General features: G+C 38.5%; 2 protein-coding genes across 4 annotated transcripts in view; both read left to right on the forward strand.

Annotated features, from left to right (window-relative positions):
* The first annotated feature begins 258 nt into the window (after positions 1-258).
* On the forward strand, positions 259-7,305 carry map3k8 (mitogen-activated protein kinase kinase kinase 8). 2 transcript variants are annotated; one of them, XM_061666322.1, is made up of 8 exons: positions 259-381; positions 1,760-2,122; positions 2,348-2,518; positions 3,347-3,608; positions 4,372-4,478; positions 5,782-5,934; positions 6,269-6,515; positions 6,668-7,305. In XM_061666322.1, exons 2-8 carry the CDS (start codon positions 1,787-1,789, stop codon positions 6,790-6,792), a joined length of 1,401 nt encoding a protein of 466 aa, XP_061522306.1. In that variant the 5' UTR covers positions 259-381; positions 1,760-1,786; the 3' UTR covers positions 6,793-7,305. The 2 variants fall into 2 exon arrangements, with proteins under 2 accessions (XP_061522306.1, XP_061522307.1); XM_061666323.1 differs by having other exon boundaries at positions 5,782-5,889.
* Positions 7,306-11,168: 3,863 nt separating this feature from the next.
* The window catches only part of arhgap29a (Rho GTPase activating protein 29a), a 36,681-nt gene continuing 30,448 nt past the window's right edge, over positions 11,169-17,401 (forward strand). For both annotated transcript variants that reach the window (XM_061666624.1, XM_061666625.1), the window contains exons 1-2: positions 11,169-11,365; positions 12,433-12,793. In XM_061666624.1, coding sequence (XP_061522608.1) covers positions 12,502-12,793 — 292 coding nt within the window. In that variant the 5' untranslated portion in view covers positions 11,169-11,365; positions 12,433-12,501. The remainder of the gene's footprint in view (positions 11,366-12,432; positions 12,794-17,401) is intronic.

Here is a 17,401-nt window from a genome sequence, read left to right on the forward strand (position 1 = left end):
CTTGCATTTGTTTTTATTGTTAAGTACTTGCAATTTATTTCTGAACTATAATGCTTACAATAAATGAAGATGAGAAGAAAGTGTATTGCATGGAGTTTTATTTAAAATTCGGTATCGGCGCCAGCATTAGCCGCCAGTTTCTCTAGCCGCCTGGGAACCGCATTAACTGATTTCACAAGGCTCAGAAAAAAACCAGCGAAACCGAAACCCACGAAGAGTTGCCTAAGGTCGCGTGGTCGACGTTAAAGGCTGAAACACATGCGCAATGATACATTTCCCCTGTGTAGTTCCTCCTAAAAGCAGCAGATAGTCAGCAGACAGCCCGTCTCTGAGGTACGCCAATGATTCGCTTTTGGAGAGAAGTCGCTCTTGATACCAACGGTAAAGTCATTCACTCATTTATTCATTTATTTTTATTGTGTGTATCATTTAACGTAATAATAGTATGCTCTCAGCCAGTGCTACAAATTCATGTTTTTTTCTGACGAGTAATCTTGACGTCATGTTCAGAAACCTGCTGTTATTTTATTTATTTTTTGGGTTTTTCTTATGAGCAATGTGACAAGATTTGCAGTGCAGTAGAAAGATCCAGTAATTACACGTTTATTTTTATTTCTGCTGTCAGCCTGTCACAAAAAAATGTCAACTAGTTTTTGCAACTGCTTCCTCACTACTGTCGTGGTGAATAGTATGCTCTGATGCTGTGATGTATTAATAAGTGTTGGCAAGATTACAGTATTTGAGTAGCATTTTAGCTATTTCAATTACTTTCTCTAAGTAATATAACTAATTACAACTGATTACATTTTGATTGCGTTTTTAATTTTAAATTAATACATCAACAGGACCCTTGGATGTTTCCTCTAAAAAAGTGGATTAAAACCATTGATAATTATTTTTGTTCTTTACACAAATAATAAACTGATAACAAAACATGATTAAATGTAAATACACCATTAAAAACGTGTTTGTTGCATTTTATGTGTACTCAGCATGTGGAAATCCACTGTAGACAAATCGTAGGGGTTTGATTTGAATTAATGTAAAACACTTTGGGTCGCATTGTATGTATGAAAAGTAAATAAAGTTTGATTAATTGATTGGTACCTTACCATGTTGACCTAATGAAAAATTTGCACAATTTAGACAATATCGCTTCATATGACAACCCAGACAAGTGAATGGTCCATATAAAAATTCCCAAATTATAAAGATGAAAGTGTTCAAAGGTCCATGTTCAAGTACATGAGTCTAACCTTTTCAAAATCTCAGAGAAATTAATAGATTGCGCATGTTTGTGCTTCGAGGTCATATTTGGAAAAATATGTCATGTTAGAGACTACAGTAGAATGGCACAGGACCAGAGTGAGCCAATCACAAGGCTCAGCTTTAGAAAGAGGAAGGGACATGAAAAAGAAATATGAGCTTTTATGACTAATTTTTCACATGTAATTAAAATTATTTGTAATCATTGTGATTTCCAAACACTATTGTAATTTAATAACACATTTTTCTCCCAGGAATACATGGATTGCAATTACATACATTTTGTAATTAAATTAGATAATTAGTTACTCCCCAACACAGATTACCAAACATTGCAGTTTATTCATGTTTCTTTTACATTTTGGTGATTTTTTTTAGGGAATTGTAATAGACAAACAACCATTCACATTAACACTTAAGTGAATTAAATAAAATTACTTTTGTTATGAACTGATCTACAGTATTTGATACAGACTGCTGTTTAATGTTACAGTGAGTGGGACAAATCCACACCAACAAAATGGAGTACAACTATGATAACCACATAGAACTGCTCTTAGCGCATATGAATATTGAGGACATCATCAACGCTGCAGAGACACTCTTTCATCTTGAGGAAGAAGAAGAACGGGAAGGGAGCTTGTCATCCGAAGGGGAAAGTCCGTCCCCTGTTGCAATGGATGGGAATGAAGACATTGGAAAGTTTGGGACTCAGCAGGAGGGCTACACTAATGAGGCTGGAAGTGTCCAGCACGGGACAGTAACAGACCTCCTCTCCTTTGTCAATCTGATCTCCAACATGCAAGCAACGGCCTTGCAGCACCTGCCTGAGGAGATGGGAGTCCTGCTAAACAAAGTGAGTATATTTCTGTATCTACAAGACGAATCATTACCAGACATAATGAACTGTGAGGCAGATGTGCTAACCAGTCATCCACCGTGCCGGCATATATATATACATACATACATATATACACACATATATATATATATATATATATATATATCTCCCCCCCATGGTGTTAAATTGAGTAGACTAAAAATGCATCTCAAAATTCATCTGTTCTGACATTATTTGCAGAAAGATATGGTTGTAAAGAATGGCCGCTATAAGATCAACAAGGATGTGCTCCTGTTTCCCTGGCAACTGACCTACAAGAATCGTGGCTCTGACCTCGTACCCAAGGGCTCCTTTGGAAAAGTTCACTTAGCCCAGGACATCACATCCCGGAAGAGAATGGCTTGTAAACTGGTAAGTCGTTCTGGGAAATAGTTCATGTGATGTGATTTTTTTTCCCCCAAATGAAAAGTAGTGTCAACATGAGGAACAGAGCTCTTACACAAAATGGCAATATTGCAAAATGAGCAATGGAAAGTGCACTAATGGAAACAATGGTCATAATTACACAACTGCTCTGCCCTTTTGTGGCACAGGACAAAAATAGTTATTAATCTTGTTCTAGTAGTCACATGCATCCATATGTGTATATTCAATCGTCTGACAAGGACCATATTTACAACCTGGGCATTCCTAGTCAGATAAAGCTGTTGACTCGGTGTAGTGTACACACACAGTCAATACAATGGCGACAGCTTACTGGCACTGTTTTATATTTTCCCACTGATTTCCCGGTCATGAGCTGACAGTGTTTGAAAATACTGTATCATTTTACCATGATCTATTGACGAGCCTGCTACGTAATAAACACAATAAAAAGCCTCATGCTTTATATTGTAATTTAGTATTACACACCATAAATCTGTATTTCGATTTATTTGTAACATCTCATTGACAGTCATTAAAGACTGGATCTTCCATGCTTGTAATTAGATGCTAAATACAGTGCTACGACCACATAATTTGACTGACATGCAGTCAAGAAGGTATATGGGTACAAGCAAAATGGCTTTTTGGATCATTTGTGGCGGTCCATGTACAGTATATGGATGCAATTTGTTGCAATGCAGTTTTATCTGGCAACAATGGCACTTGTGCACAAACCGTGTCCTCAAACTCAATATGCTCAAAATTGAATTCTTCCTAATTTATAGAAGGTTATCAACATATTATTTTTCACAGATTCCCATGGAGAATTTTAGAGGGGCCGAAGTAGAGTTCCAGGCTCGCTTCTCCCACGAGAACATCGCCAAACTCTATGGGGTTTTGCTGTGGGAACAGAATGTACATCTCTTCATGGAGGCGGGCGAGGGCGGCTCGGTCCTGGAGAAGATAGACAGCTGCGGGCCAATGAGGGAGTTTGAGATTATCTGGGTGACCAAGCATATTCTTCGGGCCCTGGAGTACCTGCACTCACACAACGTCATCCATCACGACATCAAACGTAAGAGCAAAAATGATTGACCCACTGACAGTTTAAGAGATGGATAATGGTTAAGGAAGTGATGGAATAGGACGCAACTGTTTGTGAATAATTCTTTTGATGACTATGTAAGTTCCGAATGTTTAAAAAATTATTGACAGTTCTATTTCCCCACTGTTGAATTGAGAAATGCTTCTTAATCAAGTGCTCTATAGGCAGTCAGGTCAGACTGACATAATTTGACAGTTTATTACAAGAACACTGTCTTTTTTCAATATGTGGAATCCTGCAGAGGTTTGAAGTTATGTCGCTGCATTACCTGAAGCACAAAAGCTGCGATCAAAGCATTCTCAAGTGACCCTTGTCAGCCTCTTCGCCCAAAAAGTGTTGATTCTCTGGAATCCCCAACATTTAAATTGAAACATTAACAGTGGTTATTTTGTATTATTATTTTTACATGTGTCAATTAGGAATGCTAAAATGTTAGTTCAAAAATTAAAGGGGAGAATCATGCAGGATTTTTGTACTCTTAATTAATGGCAAAGGAAGGATAGTTATTTTTTTTAATTAGAAGCTTTTCGAAAACAACATTTAGTGTTATTCACATCCCATTCAGTGGCTGGTTAAACCTGGATTTTTTGTTTATCCTTGTGATGATTCAGCACAGACATGCTGGAAGTTAACCAATAACACTACATAAATAAGGACGACACTGCGAGATGTATTAGTACTGCTCCCCTTGACGACCCGTTTCATGTGCATTTATAATATTTTTTCTCTTTAGCTAGTAACATTGTCCTGATGTCAGACAAGGCTGTCCTGGTGGACTTTGGGCTGACCGTGCAAATGACAGAAGACCTCTTTATTCCAAGAGACCTGAGAGGAACAGAGGTACGATAACAAGCTGGAGGGTTGATGCAGTCCTGTGACTAGTCTGAGTTTACAACACATTCTGTTGTCTCTTGACTTGACCCACGTGTGGCATGTAAAGGTCCTGTGCTCCATGCACCTTGCTTGGTGGTGGAAAGTCCAAAGGCAGGCTCCCAATAGAAATAATATGAGAGAGAATACTTGCAGACACTCTTTTCTGCTCAAGCTAGAATTACACAGCAGGCTGGAATTTCCAACAGAGAGAGAAGCTCTACTAGTAGAATGTTTACTTTCCACACACGATTACTTTGACGCAACCTGTGTGGGTCTAAAGGTTCACTCATCTGTGGCCAGAGGAAAATACTCACTCACTATGCTCTCTAAGCACTTTGTTTTCCTGTTTATAGTTTAGATGTAAAGACAAAACCCAGCTTTTTTTTCTTCCATGTTCTTCTGCAGCATGATTCTTGTTCTGTTGTGCTTTAAACAGTGTTGGGGAGTAACTAATTACAGGTAACGAGATTATCTAATTTGATTGAAATATCTATGTAATTGTAATATATTATTTTACTGGGAGAAAATGTGTAGTTTCAATACTTCAGTTGCTTTTGGAAATGTCCATAATTACAATTTTAAGCAAATAGCTGCAAAAGCAAAAAAAATTTTTCATATCAAGTCCTCCTTCTAAAGCCGACACTTGTGATTGGCTCTTTCTGGTCATGTGCCATTCTGCTGTAGTCTCAAACAATACATATTTTTCCAAATATGACCTCTAAGCGTCACCGTGTGGTGCGGTGCTAGCTATTAGTTTTTCCAAGATTTAGAAAAGGTTAGACTCTTAGTTGCACTTTTGAACACATAAAAGAACATTGACTTTTGAACAGTTTCATCTTTATGATTTTGGACTTTTTATGGAACACTCACTTATTTGGTTTGTCATATGAAGTGATATTGTATAAATTGTGCACATTTGTCATTAGGTCAACATGGTGGCATTTTTCATCATGTATTTACATTTCATCATGTTTTGTTAACAGTTTATTAGTTGAAAGAACAAATATGAGGTTAATTCCAAAATAATGATGTCTGGTTTTAATACACTTTTTTTTTTGAAAAATCCAAGGATCCTGTTGATGCATTTATTCAAAATTAATATAAGTAATCAAAATGTAATCAAATGTAATTAGTTCTACTGTAGTACTTCTTGAATTAATCACACTGCTATTACATTTTCAACACAGTAGCTTTTAATAGTAACCAAGTACAGTTCCAAAGTAATCTTTAAATAATGGCACTTTTTTTTTTTTTTTTTTTTTTTGTACAGATGTACATGAGTCCAGAGCTGGTTTTGTGTCGTGGACATGATACCAAAACAGATATCTACAGCCTGGGTACCACCATCATTCACATGCAGACTGGAAACCCACCCTGGGTGAGAAGATATCCACGCACTGCCTACCCATCCTACCTTTATATAGTACGTATTTTTTTAAAGACATGCAAGGAATAGCTTCATGTCGCCATATGTGATATATGAGCCAACATCTGTTTTCCATTCCTCATGGCCTGTTTCAAAGAAGACTATCAGATCTTTTGAATGTGACTCAGTTACCCACTTCCTCTTGAAACAGTTGACAGAGAATAAGGAAGCAGTGTGATTCAGTGAAGTGCCCACATATTATATTACCTTGCTTTTCAACGGTTTTAACAAGTTTTCATTCACAAAATCACTCAGAAAACAAAATCTGGGTCAATGCTTCTCGGATGTTTTATTTTGTCCTTGAGTGTCTTTCCATGTGTTCCTCCCCTAGATCCACAAGCAAGCGCCCCCCCTGGAGGACATAGCAGAAAAATGCAGCCTTGCCATGCGGTCTTTTCTGGAACGAGCTCTCGAGAAGAACCCCACACTTAGGAGCTCAGCATCGGACCTGCTGAAGGATGAGGCCATCAACCCGCCCAAGGAGGACCAGCCCAGGTGCTGGAGTCTCGACTCAGCTCTGGAGGAGGCTAACCACGCCATGCTGCACCAGCAGAACCAGCAAGATGACCCTGCACAAGGTATTCTGCAACTGAGTTGTATCACTTTTACTCTAATGGGCAAAGACTGTAAATAGCAACTGGTGCCAAGAACCATTGAATAAATTTTCATTTGGTCAATTTCTATGCGAATGAACTGTATCCTGTATATATTTGTCATGTTTTGCGTACAGACTCTTCACTGTATGCTGAAGTCTCTAGCCCCCTGAAGAGAAATGGCTCCTTATACCTCGGCCTGGGAGCCTTGACTGGCCACTGCCCGCTGGTGACAGGGCCCCCAGCTTCAGAATATGGCTAACATTTCCAACATTTTTGTGGTTGACCTTTGGTTTGGGCCAGCTAATAATATCCAATAAATGTTCTTTAATTGTCCGGCTTCACTGTTGCAGACCACTAGTTTTTGTAGAGCAAAGGACTGCTACAGGCGAAACCGCTTACTGATGACAAGACTCACAATGACTAATTAGTGAATCCTTCAAGATGGAGTTGGCCTATGTGACTCACAGCACTGCAGGACAGTAGTTCGATGAGGCACATTTATATCTTATGTGCGTGAATTGTTGCTATCATTTAGTAAGTTTGAATTTCAAAGGCTTTCATAGTAGTGCGTCATATCTTTATATGTTTATGCCTGATTGTCTGTATTTTCTTCTAGTATGTGTGCACTCTCGAATCATGACACATTTAGTTCTTCATGGACTTCCTCATTTTAATTCCTGTGGAATATTAATAGCATCATCATGTGATACCCAACTTGTGCATTGTACATCCTGTCAGATGAGCAATTCTTTGCTTTTCATTAAACTCAAGTATTCAAAAAAATCTGTAGTTTTAATTGCTTTACAATTCCTAGATTTGGATTGTTTTGTGAAGGGTGACAAATTCACTTTCAAGATGTGAATTGGCTTTACTTTATTCTTTCATATTCACACATCCATCTTCTATAACACTTATCCTGATGAGGATCGCGGGTGTGCTGAAGCTTATTCCAATTGACTTTGGACATGAGGCAGAATACACCCTGGACTGGTTGGCAGCCAATTACAGGGCATTCTTTCATATTCTGAATATTAAAGGTAGTCTCGAGTCAAATTTTGAATAATTGCAGACAGTTTTATAAAAGGCCAAGATAATCTTAATAATAATCTAAATCTTTGTACGTGGTTCTCATTAATGGGTTAAAAATGTGTAATGTGGCATTTCTGATGTATTTAATACACAGTATACTTTCTGCAATTGCAAATCTACATTATACAGGCATTTTATTTTACGGTCTAAAAAAAAAAAATTATTCCAACATGGAAAATAACTTCCTTTTCAAGTGTTGGCTGACTCATCCCTCAAGAAAACCCTGTTTTGTGCAGTTTTACTGAACTTGCACCCACAAGTTGAAACTGAGCAAGAGAGGGCTTCTCAGTCCAGAGCACTTGATTCAATCAATACTCCAATCAATGTTGCAAATTTTTTTAACCAGTTCAAATGCTAAACTTTTCAAACGTAAACTGAAATGGCTAAGTTCTACCTGCAAAACAAATCTGATGTTAATGGCAAAAAAAAAGGGGGAAGTCTGAATTGTTAGTGCTTGTAAGCAAAGCAAAGCAAATTTATTAAAAAACAAAACAAAACGGCATATAAACATTTCAAACAGAGAAGAAAAAATTCATAAAAGTACAATTAAAACAGCGTACAGTGCAAGAAATAAAATTTAAAATGGAAATACTCTAAAAAGCATGAGAAAAAAGAAGTTTTTAACCTGGATTTAAAAACATAAACACTTGAGGCTGACGTCACTTCTGTTGGCAACTTATTAACTTATTCCATTTGTGTGCAGCATAATAGCTAAATGCTGCTTCACCATGTTTGCTTTGGACAATGTGCTCCACTATTTGACCTAAGTCTGTCGATCTCAGAGCCCTACTGGGTTTATATCCCATTAGCATTTCATTCATGTATTCAGGACCTAAACCATTTAGTGATTTATAGACCAGTAGCAGAACTTTAAAATCTATTCTAAAGATGACTGGGAGCCAGTGTAAAGACTTTAGATTTGGAGTAATATGCTCTGACCTCTTTGTTCTGATCAGATCCCGAGTTGCAGCATTATGAATGAGCTGCAGCTGTTTAATGCTCTTTTTGGGGAGTCAAGTCAGAAGACCGTTACAATAGTCAAGTCTACTTGAGATAAAAGCATAGATGAGCTTCTCCTGGTCTGCTTGACACATGCAAGCCTCCACTCTGGATATGTTCTTTAGATGGTAAAAGGCAGTTTTAGTAATTGATTTGATATGACTGTTGAAAGTCAGGCCGGAATCTATCAGAACACCAAGGTTTCGGACTTGGTCTTTGGTTTATAAAGATAGTGACTCCAGGTATTTACTAACAGTAATCCTCTTTTCTTTATTGCCAAAAACAATTATCTCAGTTTTGTCGTGGTTTAATTTAAGAAAATTTTGTCTCATCCAGTTATTGATCTGTTTTAGACAGTGACACAACACCTCAATTAAACTGTAGTCATTTGGAGACACTGCTATAAATAACTGTGCCATCTGCATAGCTATGATAATCAAAATGAAAGTTTTGAAGAATTTGACCAAAGGGTAGCATATACAGTATACATAGTATAATTAACAACCACACATGGAGCAAAAACATTTAGCCAGCGGCTGTTAATTAATTAAAATTTGACAACAGTAAAAGGCAAAATGGTGACAAACATTATTTGTCTCCTAACCACAGCTCTCATAATTTTGTGTTCCTCTTCTTAACCATGTGGCATATGAGTGTTTTCTTCTGGATATTATTATTATTTTTTTTTTAAAATTTTTTTACCCATGAGTCACATTTGATAAGTCTGAGCATCAGTGAAGGTGACGTGAAGTGGTTCCAGAATAAATGTCAAAGGTTAAACCCTACAATCTGCTGATAACAGATACAGGAGCTCAGATGAAGTCAGGTGAGTGAATCGCTGTGTCTACACCGGTGACGATATGGCCTTTCACACCAAAATTACCAGGAACCTTTAATTCATATTGTACACCAAACTATTGACATCGGAGCAGTTGGTGTGGAAAAAAAAAAAGACAAAATCTTATCCAAAACCAATCATCCCATTAAAGGAAAAAGACAGATATCACGTTACAACTTACAATTACCAACATAAATTTTCCTTAGGCATAAACATTCAAATTTTGATTTGAGAGACAAGTTATGTAAGTTAGGAAGTACTACTGCCTAAATGTACCTAAACACATCACCAGCCATTGAATGTACTCACGTTATTATTATTATTTTAGAAAAAATGATATTCATAATTTATATTCATATGTTGAATACAGTCACTGATGGTGTAGTGGTACACTCGCCTGACTTTGGTGCAGGCAGCGTGGGTTCAGTTCCCACTCAGTGACGGTGTGAATGCTGAGTGCGAATGGTTGCCTGTGTCTATATGTGCCCTGTGACTGACTGGCGACCAGTTCAGGGTGTAGTCCGCCGAAGTCAGCTGGGATAGGCTCCAGCGTCCCGCAACCCTAACCAGGATAAGCGGTGTTGAAAATGGATGGATGGATGATGAATACATGACTAAATATGGTAAAAGGCAGATTCTAAGTGTGGCACGGTTACCATTAGTCGTACTTGGGCTCTCTCTAGTGGCACATAAACGAATCACTGCCTAGGTACACTTGAATTGTCCATCCATCCATCCATCCATTTTCTGAGCTAGTTATCCTCACTTGTTTTTAAACGTTTGAGTTGATGTTGTATTTAACTTTTATGTGCACTACATTTTATTTCAATCCTTATTTAATTACACTTTTTTTTCTCTTTTTCTATATTTAAGCACAATGTTAGTGTTCAATCTGCGCATAATGTTAGTGGCTTATGAAATATACTTTTTAGGAATAAAAATCACTGCTTTTTTTTAATTATCATTAGTATTTTTTGAGTTGGCACTAACTTTGTGTAAAATGTTTGAGGCATGTGAAGTGTCCCAATCTGATGACGTCATGAATCCAATTAACTGCATTGTCCTACATTTACCATCAGATGGCAGTCAATTCAAATACATTACTGCTTTTAAATCACTTTTAAAAACTTGTCTTAACCATCAATTGAATGTATCTAGAATGTAGAAATAATTCTCAAGCAGAGCAGTGCCAATACAAAATTGGGTGTCAGGAGAATTTATTTGCAAACTGACCTGATAATAAAATATGAGATTCACAGTCCAGGCAGAACGTACTAAATTGCTTCGACCTCTGTATCCTTTCCTTTTGCATCATATTCTTTCGCCATGTCTGCACTCTGCAGTTAGCCCTTTTTGTCACATCGGTTTGAGTAAGGTTTATAGTAGTCGAGTCTCCCACAATAAAACCATATTATTCCCTCAGATATCGTGGTTTATTATTATATATATATTATTATTATTATTATTACTATTATTATTATTAGACGGCGATTATCCTTACGTTAGTGACGAAAGGTACTAGTAAGCATTTCACGGTAACCAATTCAATCATATACGGACAACAGGGTGAGATGCATTGTGAAAATCGTAACCGGAACCGGAAACTGTCTTCCGACTAGCTTGACAGATTATTAAAAAAAAAAAAAAAAAACCTAACACCTGTTGTTAAAGGAGAAGCGCGCGCACACAAAAACACAGTCCCACGCGGACACGGCGAAGCGTGCGTCACTAGTAGACGCAGAGGCAAGTCGCCGCAGTTTGACTCGGCCAAGAACCGATCGGGATAAATACGAATCGAGCCGCTTCCTGTGGATTGTGTTTGGTCTCATTCAACACAAAGGCTGCTTGGGTCGTCTTTTAGAGTCTGGAACTTCATCGGATAAGATGTTTCCGGATTCTGCACTGGGTTCGTATGCATGCATGCATGTATGATGAATCTTAGTAGCTAAACCCGAAGACGCAAAGTTTTCTTTTGCAAGTAGACCTAATTTGTCGTTTCTTTTGTGTGCGTACGTAATTTGCATAAAATAAATTCAAATTCCACGACTACTTGAGTTAATTGATAAAATGCACTGTCTAAAACGTTGTTGTGAGCTTCACGGTCTAAAACAGGGGTGTCAAACTCATTTTTGTCTCGGGCCGCATTGTAGTTATGATTTTCCTCAGAGGGCCGTTAGAACAGTGAAACCATATAAATGTTTAATCACCAAATCATATTACCATTACACAACAAATTGAGGGATAACTGCTTTTGAAATCAGAAGACAAGGATAATAGTTTGTTCACGTATTGTTTAAGTTACTGGAGAAGAAGGGTTTGGTAACAGAAAAATGCAATATCTCAAGTTAATTGTTTATTTTTATGATAATTTGGAATTTGGGTACAGATTTGAGCAAAAATCACGGAAGTTGACGAGCATGATTTGCTTTCGCAGGCCACATAAAATAATGTGGTGGGCCGCATCTGGCCCCCGGGCGTTGAGTTTGACACCTATGGTCTAAAAGAACACTAATTCAAATGCTGTTCACTGGAACTCTAGATTACTTCTAATCGTTCATCCCAAATGTGAAAGTTAGACCACCAGTACACAGACAGAAGCAAGAAATCACAACGTTTACACATTTGACTTCGCTTTGTTTACAAGCGGTGTACTTTGTACAGTTGTCATTTGTTAACACTTCAGCAGCTATTAACACGTCATATTAAAAGACGTCTTGCACTGTCAGATTTGTTTAGCAGTGTCAGAGGGCATGTGCAGCATTGTGGTTATTATTGAATTAAAGCCTCAAAGTACTCTGCTGATGAACAGATAGAAAGCAAACATAAAAGTTGTGATGTTGATAATGAGTAGGCATGTGTCCTAGCACCTCACAAGCATAATACTGTGTGGACATAGATACAGTGTCTCTCAACATTAGTTATAGCTACATAAGGTGCAAAGTGTAATCTTGTAATCTTGTTGACTCTTTGCAGCACCCCTCATCCTTGTGGCAGGCCTGTGTTAGGTTTGAGCCCTGAGGGGAACCACAGGGCCAAGAAAGCATGCTCGCTGCAATGCTGCGCCAGAGTAGCGGCGGAGGATCCGGAGGTAGTAGTAGTGGTGGTGGTGGTGGTGGCGGAGGAGGAACCAAAGTCCCTCTGGGCATCTCTCGATTCTCCAGCTCGAGCACGTTGGGCTCCTCGGAGTCAGGCAAGGTCTTCAAGGGCCGCCCAATGGACTCTCCCAACCTCGATAGCCTCGCCTTAGACCCCAACTACATCATGCAGATGGTCAGCGATGTACGCAAATTTGCTGATGTGTTACTCCAGTTCAAAGAGGTTTTCGTCTCCAGAGGTATGTTTGGAAATAACATTTGTAGGAAATGTGTTTTCTTTTTGTATTTGTTGTTTTTAGTAAATCTTAACCGCTTAACATGTATAGTGGAACCTCGGTTTACGCACAACCTGGTTTATGAAAATTTCGGTTTGAGAACGAAACAATTTAAATTCGTAACCTGAGGTTCCACTGTACGTCGCTTCATTTGACAATGTACAAATAGTGTTCACCCACATATTTTTGAATTCGCCTATTTGCTGATTATTTTTTTAAATATATTTATTTGTGGAAATACTCACCAATTTGCTGTTTTTGTGTTCATGCCAAAGTCCTGTCTAATACAAAAGTATTGCTTTTGACACTTTTTTGCGGCATCTGGGTGCCAAGGAACTATGTTAGCATCATTTTGTCAGACCATAGCCCTGTCTAATAGAATAGTATTTTACTGCCATTTTTGGCATCTATAGGCAATTATAAACCTTTTTGTGGAGGGGGTCTATTACTTGTGGTTTTACGCACTTTGCGGCATGGCTCAGTCCCTATCCTTAAACACTGTACTTATTTATTTTTGTTTAAATTCCATTTACGTGAAGACTCGTGGGCCATAGATTTGAAGATGAATGGTTTTCTAACTGAATATAGTTGTCAACCAACCACCACACCGTTTCTTTCACTGTAATGTACACACCCTGTGTATCTTTCAGTCCTGTTGTGGCCTTGGGCTGCGGGGCCACTCAACTAGCCTTATCTCTCTTGTACCTGGAGGTTATTGCCCTCTCACTGCTAAAGAATACAATGAAATGTGCTGCAGACAATGCATAGGGAATAAAGTGCAAATTGTCCTAATACATTTTTCAGGGGAAAAAAAAGTTTTGGTCTTGCATTTAATTAATCCAAAATGACCTTAAATTTAAACCTAAACATTCAGTCAAGCAATATACTTCCCTATCGTTGGTTCCTAAACTAGACTCAGTGGTCACTTCATTAGATACCCCTGGCACAAGCTAATGAGCTATAATTAAAGAGCCGTATGCTGTAGGGCGTGGATTAGTTTCAGTACGTCCTGGTTTGTGAAGGAAAACACATTACAAATGGATTGCCATTTCCTTGTCCGTCTGTCACACTCTCTAGTTATGCTATAGCGACTTGAAGAGAAAAATATGACCTTCAATTCCTCCACCTGCACCTAACACTGTTGCATGATTGATAGTGTCAGAGAGCGTACCATTTTATTATTGTTTCTCTAAACTTTTGCCCCTCTTGTATCAAAATAAGGCTGATATGAATATACAAGATATATGATAGTATCCCACTACAAGAAGAAGAAGAAACAAACACAGTAATGAACATGTTATAGGAGTACCTCTCTGATGTTATTGATCAAAGTAAGTTTTTTTTCTTGTTGCTTATGCTAATATTTATACTAGAGCTTTTGCATTGGATCTTATTAGATTGTGCCTGGATACCTAATATTGTGCTTGGTGAGTATATGTGGGGTTAGTGCATTATGCTCAAATTTGCAAAGCCCTCGACTGTATGGGGGCGTCTAAGGAATCTAAGGAATTGTAGTTGCACACTGCTAGGGTATGTAAACTCTGCAAAAATGAAGGGGAAAAAAATGAATCTTGAGCTTTGATGCGCTGCCTAGACTGCGAGCAAAATATGTGTCTCAAGTTTGAGAGACAGTCATGTTGCTATGTAACAAATCTGATTTAGTTGACGAATGTGACTAACCTTCATAGCTAAACACAAAGAAACCGGTTCATGATCGTTGCTTGCTCAAAAATGTAATTACTCTATGGTGTGTGTGTGGGGGGGGGGGGGGGGTGGGGAGGTAGAATGAAGTTTAGATGTGCTCTGGATGTGGGAAGTAGAACGCCCACCGTCAATTTGGTGCACATACTGTAACATAACAGAGCACTATCGTGCGATTTAGCAAGATTGTACACTTCATGATTAGCCCAGTATTTTTTTTCCCAGCATATAAAAATGTAGTATTTCTATTTTACTGCTATTGCAAATGCATACGGTACGTAGACAACATGTTGTGCATTCTTGCTCTCGTACATAACGAGCATGCCATAATGTCTCTTGAGAGCAGGGCAGCAGCATGTCAGCTTGCAGCTTCTGTGGTGTTAGCTCTCTGACCTCCCACTTGAAATAATTTTCAATATACTGTATTGATGAAATGAAGTGGATTCATCTTTCCAACTTCAAATTGAAATGCCCTGGTTTTAAAAGGAAACATGTTCCGTACACATGGCCTCAGTTATGCGGATGTGGTCACTTATAATAGATGCAAACATGTGACTGAGTACCATTTAGTGCTTGTTTTGGCTAAATGCAGGAAAAGACAGATTTGGGAGCCTGATTCATATTTGCACGTTGAAAACATAACCCTCCACTATTTAAGAAAGTAGTAAAAATTCCGTTGTGCCTCAACCACATTTCAAATGCCTTGGGGAAAAAAAGTTAAGAGATTGATTGTTGACTTGGTACAAGCATAATATTCAATCTGTAGATTGATTGTTAAAAATTCCATTAATGGTAAATTGATTGAAATAAGTAGTTGTGGATTAATCCTGTTTTAAAGCAACTGAGGCAAGATGGTGTGCACTACTTGGCTGCAACCAGCAGAGCCACTGTTGATTCAGTGTGAACAGGTTTGCTTTCTAAAGAAGGTCATCATAAAGTCAGCTCCTGTACGATAAACTCCATCCAAGCAGATCTTTCCAATGGCATCTCAGTACAACACTGGTGTTGAATGCTGAATGTCCATACCTATTAACAACACATTTAATTGACAATGTTAGCGTTGTAGGGGTTCGTACCCCCATCGAAAAGAGCATATGGCGCAGCTATCTTATTTTACGTCCAGCCATCAAGGAACAACTTTTCATTTGGTTCTCATTGTAGTAGGACCTGTGATAGACATCTTCAAGGTATCATTGTTTAGCTTTAGTATGGATACTTAACAGACATGGCCATCAGATTGTTGGGAGCCACTGATGTGTACTGTGATTGGAAGTGATTTAAGTCCCTCTTTAATTTATGGCCATATTGTCCACTTGCTGCATTACTAAAGTTCAAACCTTTCATTGCTGCGGTCACCCACTGAAAGTGACCGGGAAAAAAAAAAAAAAAAAAGCTCACCCCTTCCCTTCCTCCTCTGTTTACCACACAGTGCAAAGCAATATTCAGCTTTTAGTCTGGGTCCCCTTTGCAGCTGAATTCACAGTCAATGACGTGAGCGTGACACCCATTGTCCCTGGCGGCATCCCCACACTCGCACACTCCTGTAAGTCGGCAGTGTTTTGCGCAAATTGATACTTTCCCAAGTCCAGAATAGCTTTAGCCTGTGAGAATGATCCCCATGGGGTTTCCTCAGCCAAGTCCTCCAAATAAGACATTTTAAGTTTATTTAGACTAGTAGTGCATCCTTAGATGGTTATTATTGCATGGCGGAGCATGTGGCCACAGCCAATGACGCACATGACTGAATTCTGTTTTGAAAAGTTGTTTATGTGACTTAATTGGTGTCAGGTCAGTGTCGCAGACTTGTCCACTGTCTGCACACCATGTTGTCACTGTGTTGCAGATATTTACATTATTTTGTAAGGTTGTGACCTAGTCCACTGCACACTTCTGCAGGACATGTTAGTAATTCGAGTGGATTATTATTTCGAGGTTGGTCCTCACGGGTCACAGAGGACATCATGAGACCATATGAGCTGTGGGGGTGGTCTATCTGGCCATTTTGTATTTGATGGTGAGTAGGCACTCTGAAGCACTCAATCATATAAGAGTAGCAAACATTTGGTCCTAGGAGGACATCACTGAACCAAAAGGAGATGCTTTTTATTTTATTATTATTATTATTATTATTATTATTTTAATCCGGTGCAGATTGAGGGATTTGTTGTGGGAGTCAGGGTGTGTGTCTACAAGGCTGCTTCTTTTTAGTAAGACAGGTGTGCCTTCTGTGTTTGCACCTCCGGGCCCCGCCAACCAGAATAATGGCCAATTTTGTGTGTCAAGCACATAAGCATAAAAACTGAACCAGCCAGCTTTGTCAATGGAAGGTTGAGGAGAGCAGGGCGTTTTCAAATACGGTTTTCTCTCCTTTTTACCAACTAAAAAAATCTCAGACTATCTGTATTGGGATTATAGATAATTGTGCTCTCGAGGAATGATTCATGTAGGTTTATTTCTACCCTTGTTGATCTGATTTAAAACTGGGCTGTACTTGTTTCATCTTTACAGTCACCCAATCCTGTCACCAGTTATAGTTCCAAAGCTGAACCTTCATTGTCACGAAAATCTTCTTTTAATGCGTTGTACTCTAACCTTTATTTGTATTGTAAGACATTTCAATGCAGTACAGTCATTTTGAGCAAGACTGGGTGAGGTTAATTGTTCCGCTCCAGAGGAATCCTGTCAATGACACAGCAACTTTCGAATATTGTGATAAACTTGAAAGTCTATACAGGACAGATGAGTGTTCTTTTAAAAATGAATAAAATGAACCTTTCGTCACATACCGTCATAATTTGTCAAAGCTTCATTTGTCAGTGTATGTGTATGACTCATATGCCCCCATTCCCTATGTCAGCTGAACCATTTGCT

This window comes from Phycodurus eques, chromosome 21 (genome assembly GCF_024500275.1).
Source record: "Phycodurus eques isolate BA_2022a chromosome 21, UOR_Pequ_1.1, whole genome shotgun sequence".
Lineage (NCBI taxonomy): Eukaryota > Metazoa > Chordata > Actinopteri > Syngnathiformes > Syngnathidae > Phycodurus > Phycodurus eques.

Coding starts and splice junctions, on each gene's coding strand:
- map3k8 (XM_061666322.1), top strand. CDS start 1,787: ATGGAGTACAACTATGATAACCACATAGAACTGCTCTTAGCGCATATG. Junction 2,519..3,346: donor AGAGAATGGCTTGTAAACTG/GTAAGTCGTTCT, acceptor TATTTTTCACAG/ATTCCCATGGAGAATTTTAG. Junction 6,516..6,667: donor GCAAGATGACCCTGCACAAG/GTATTCTGCAAC, acceptor TTTTGCGTACAG/ACTCTTCACTGTATGCTGAA.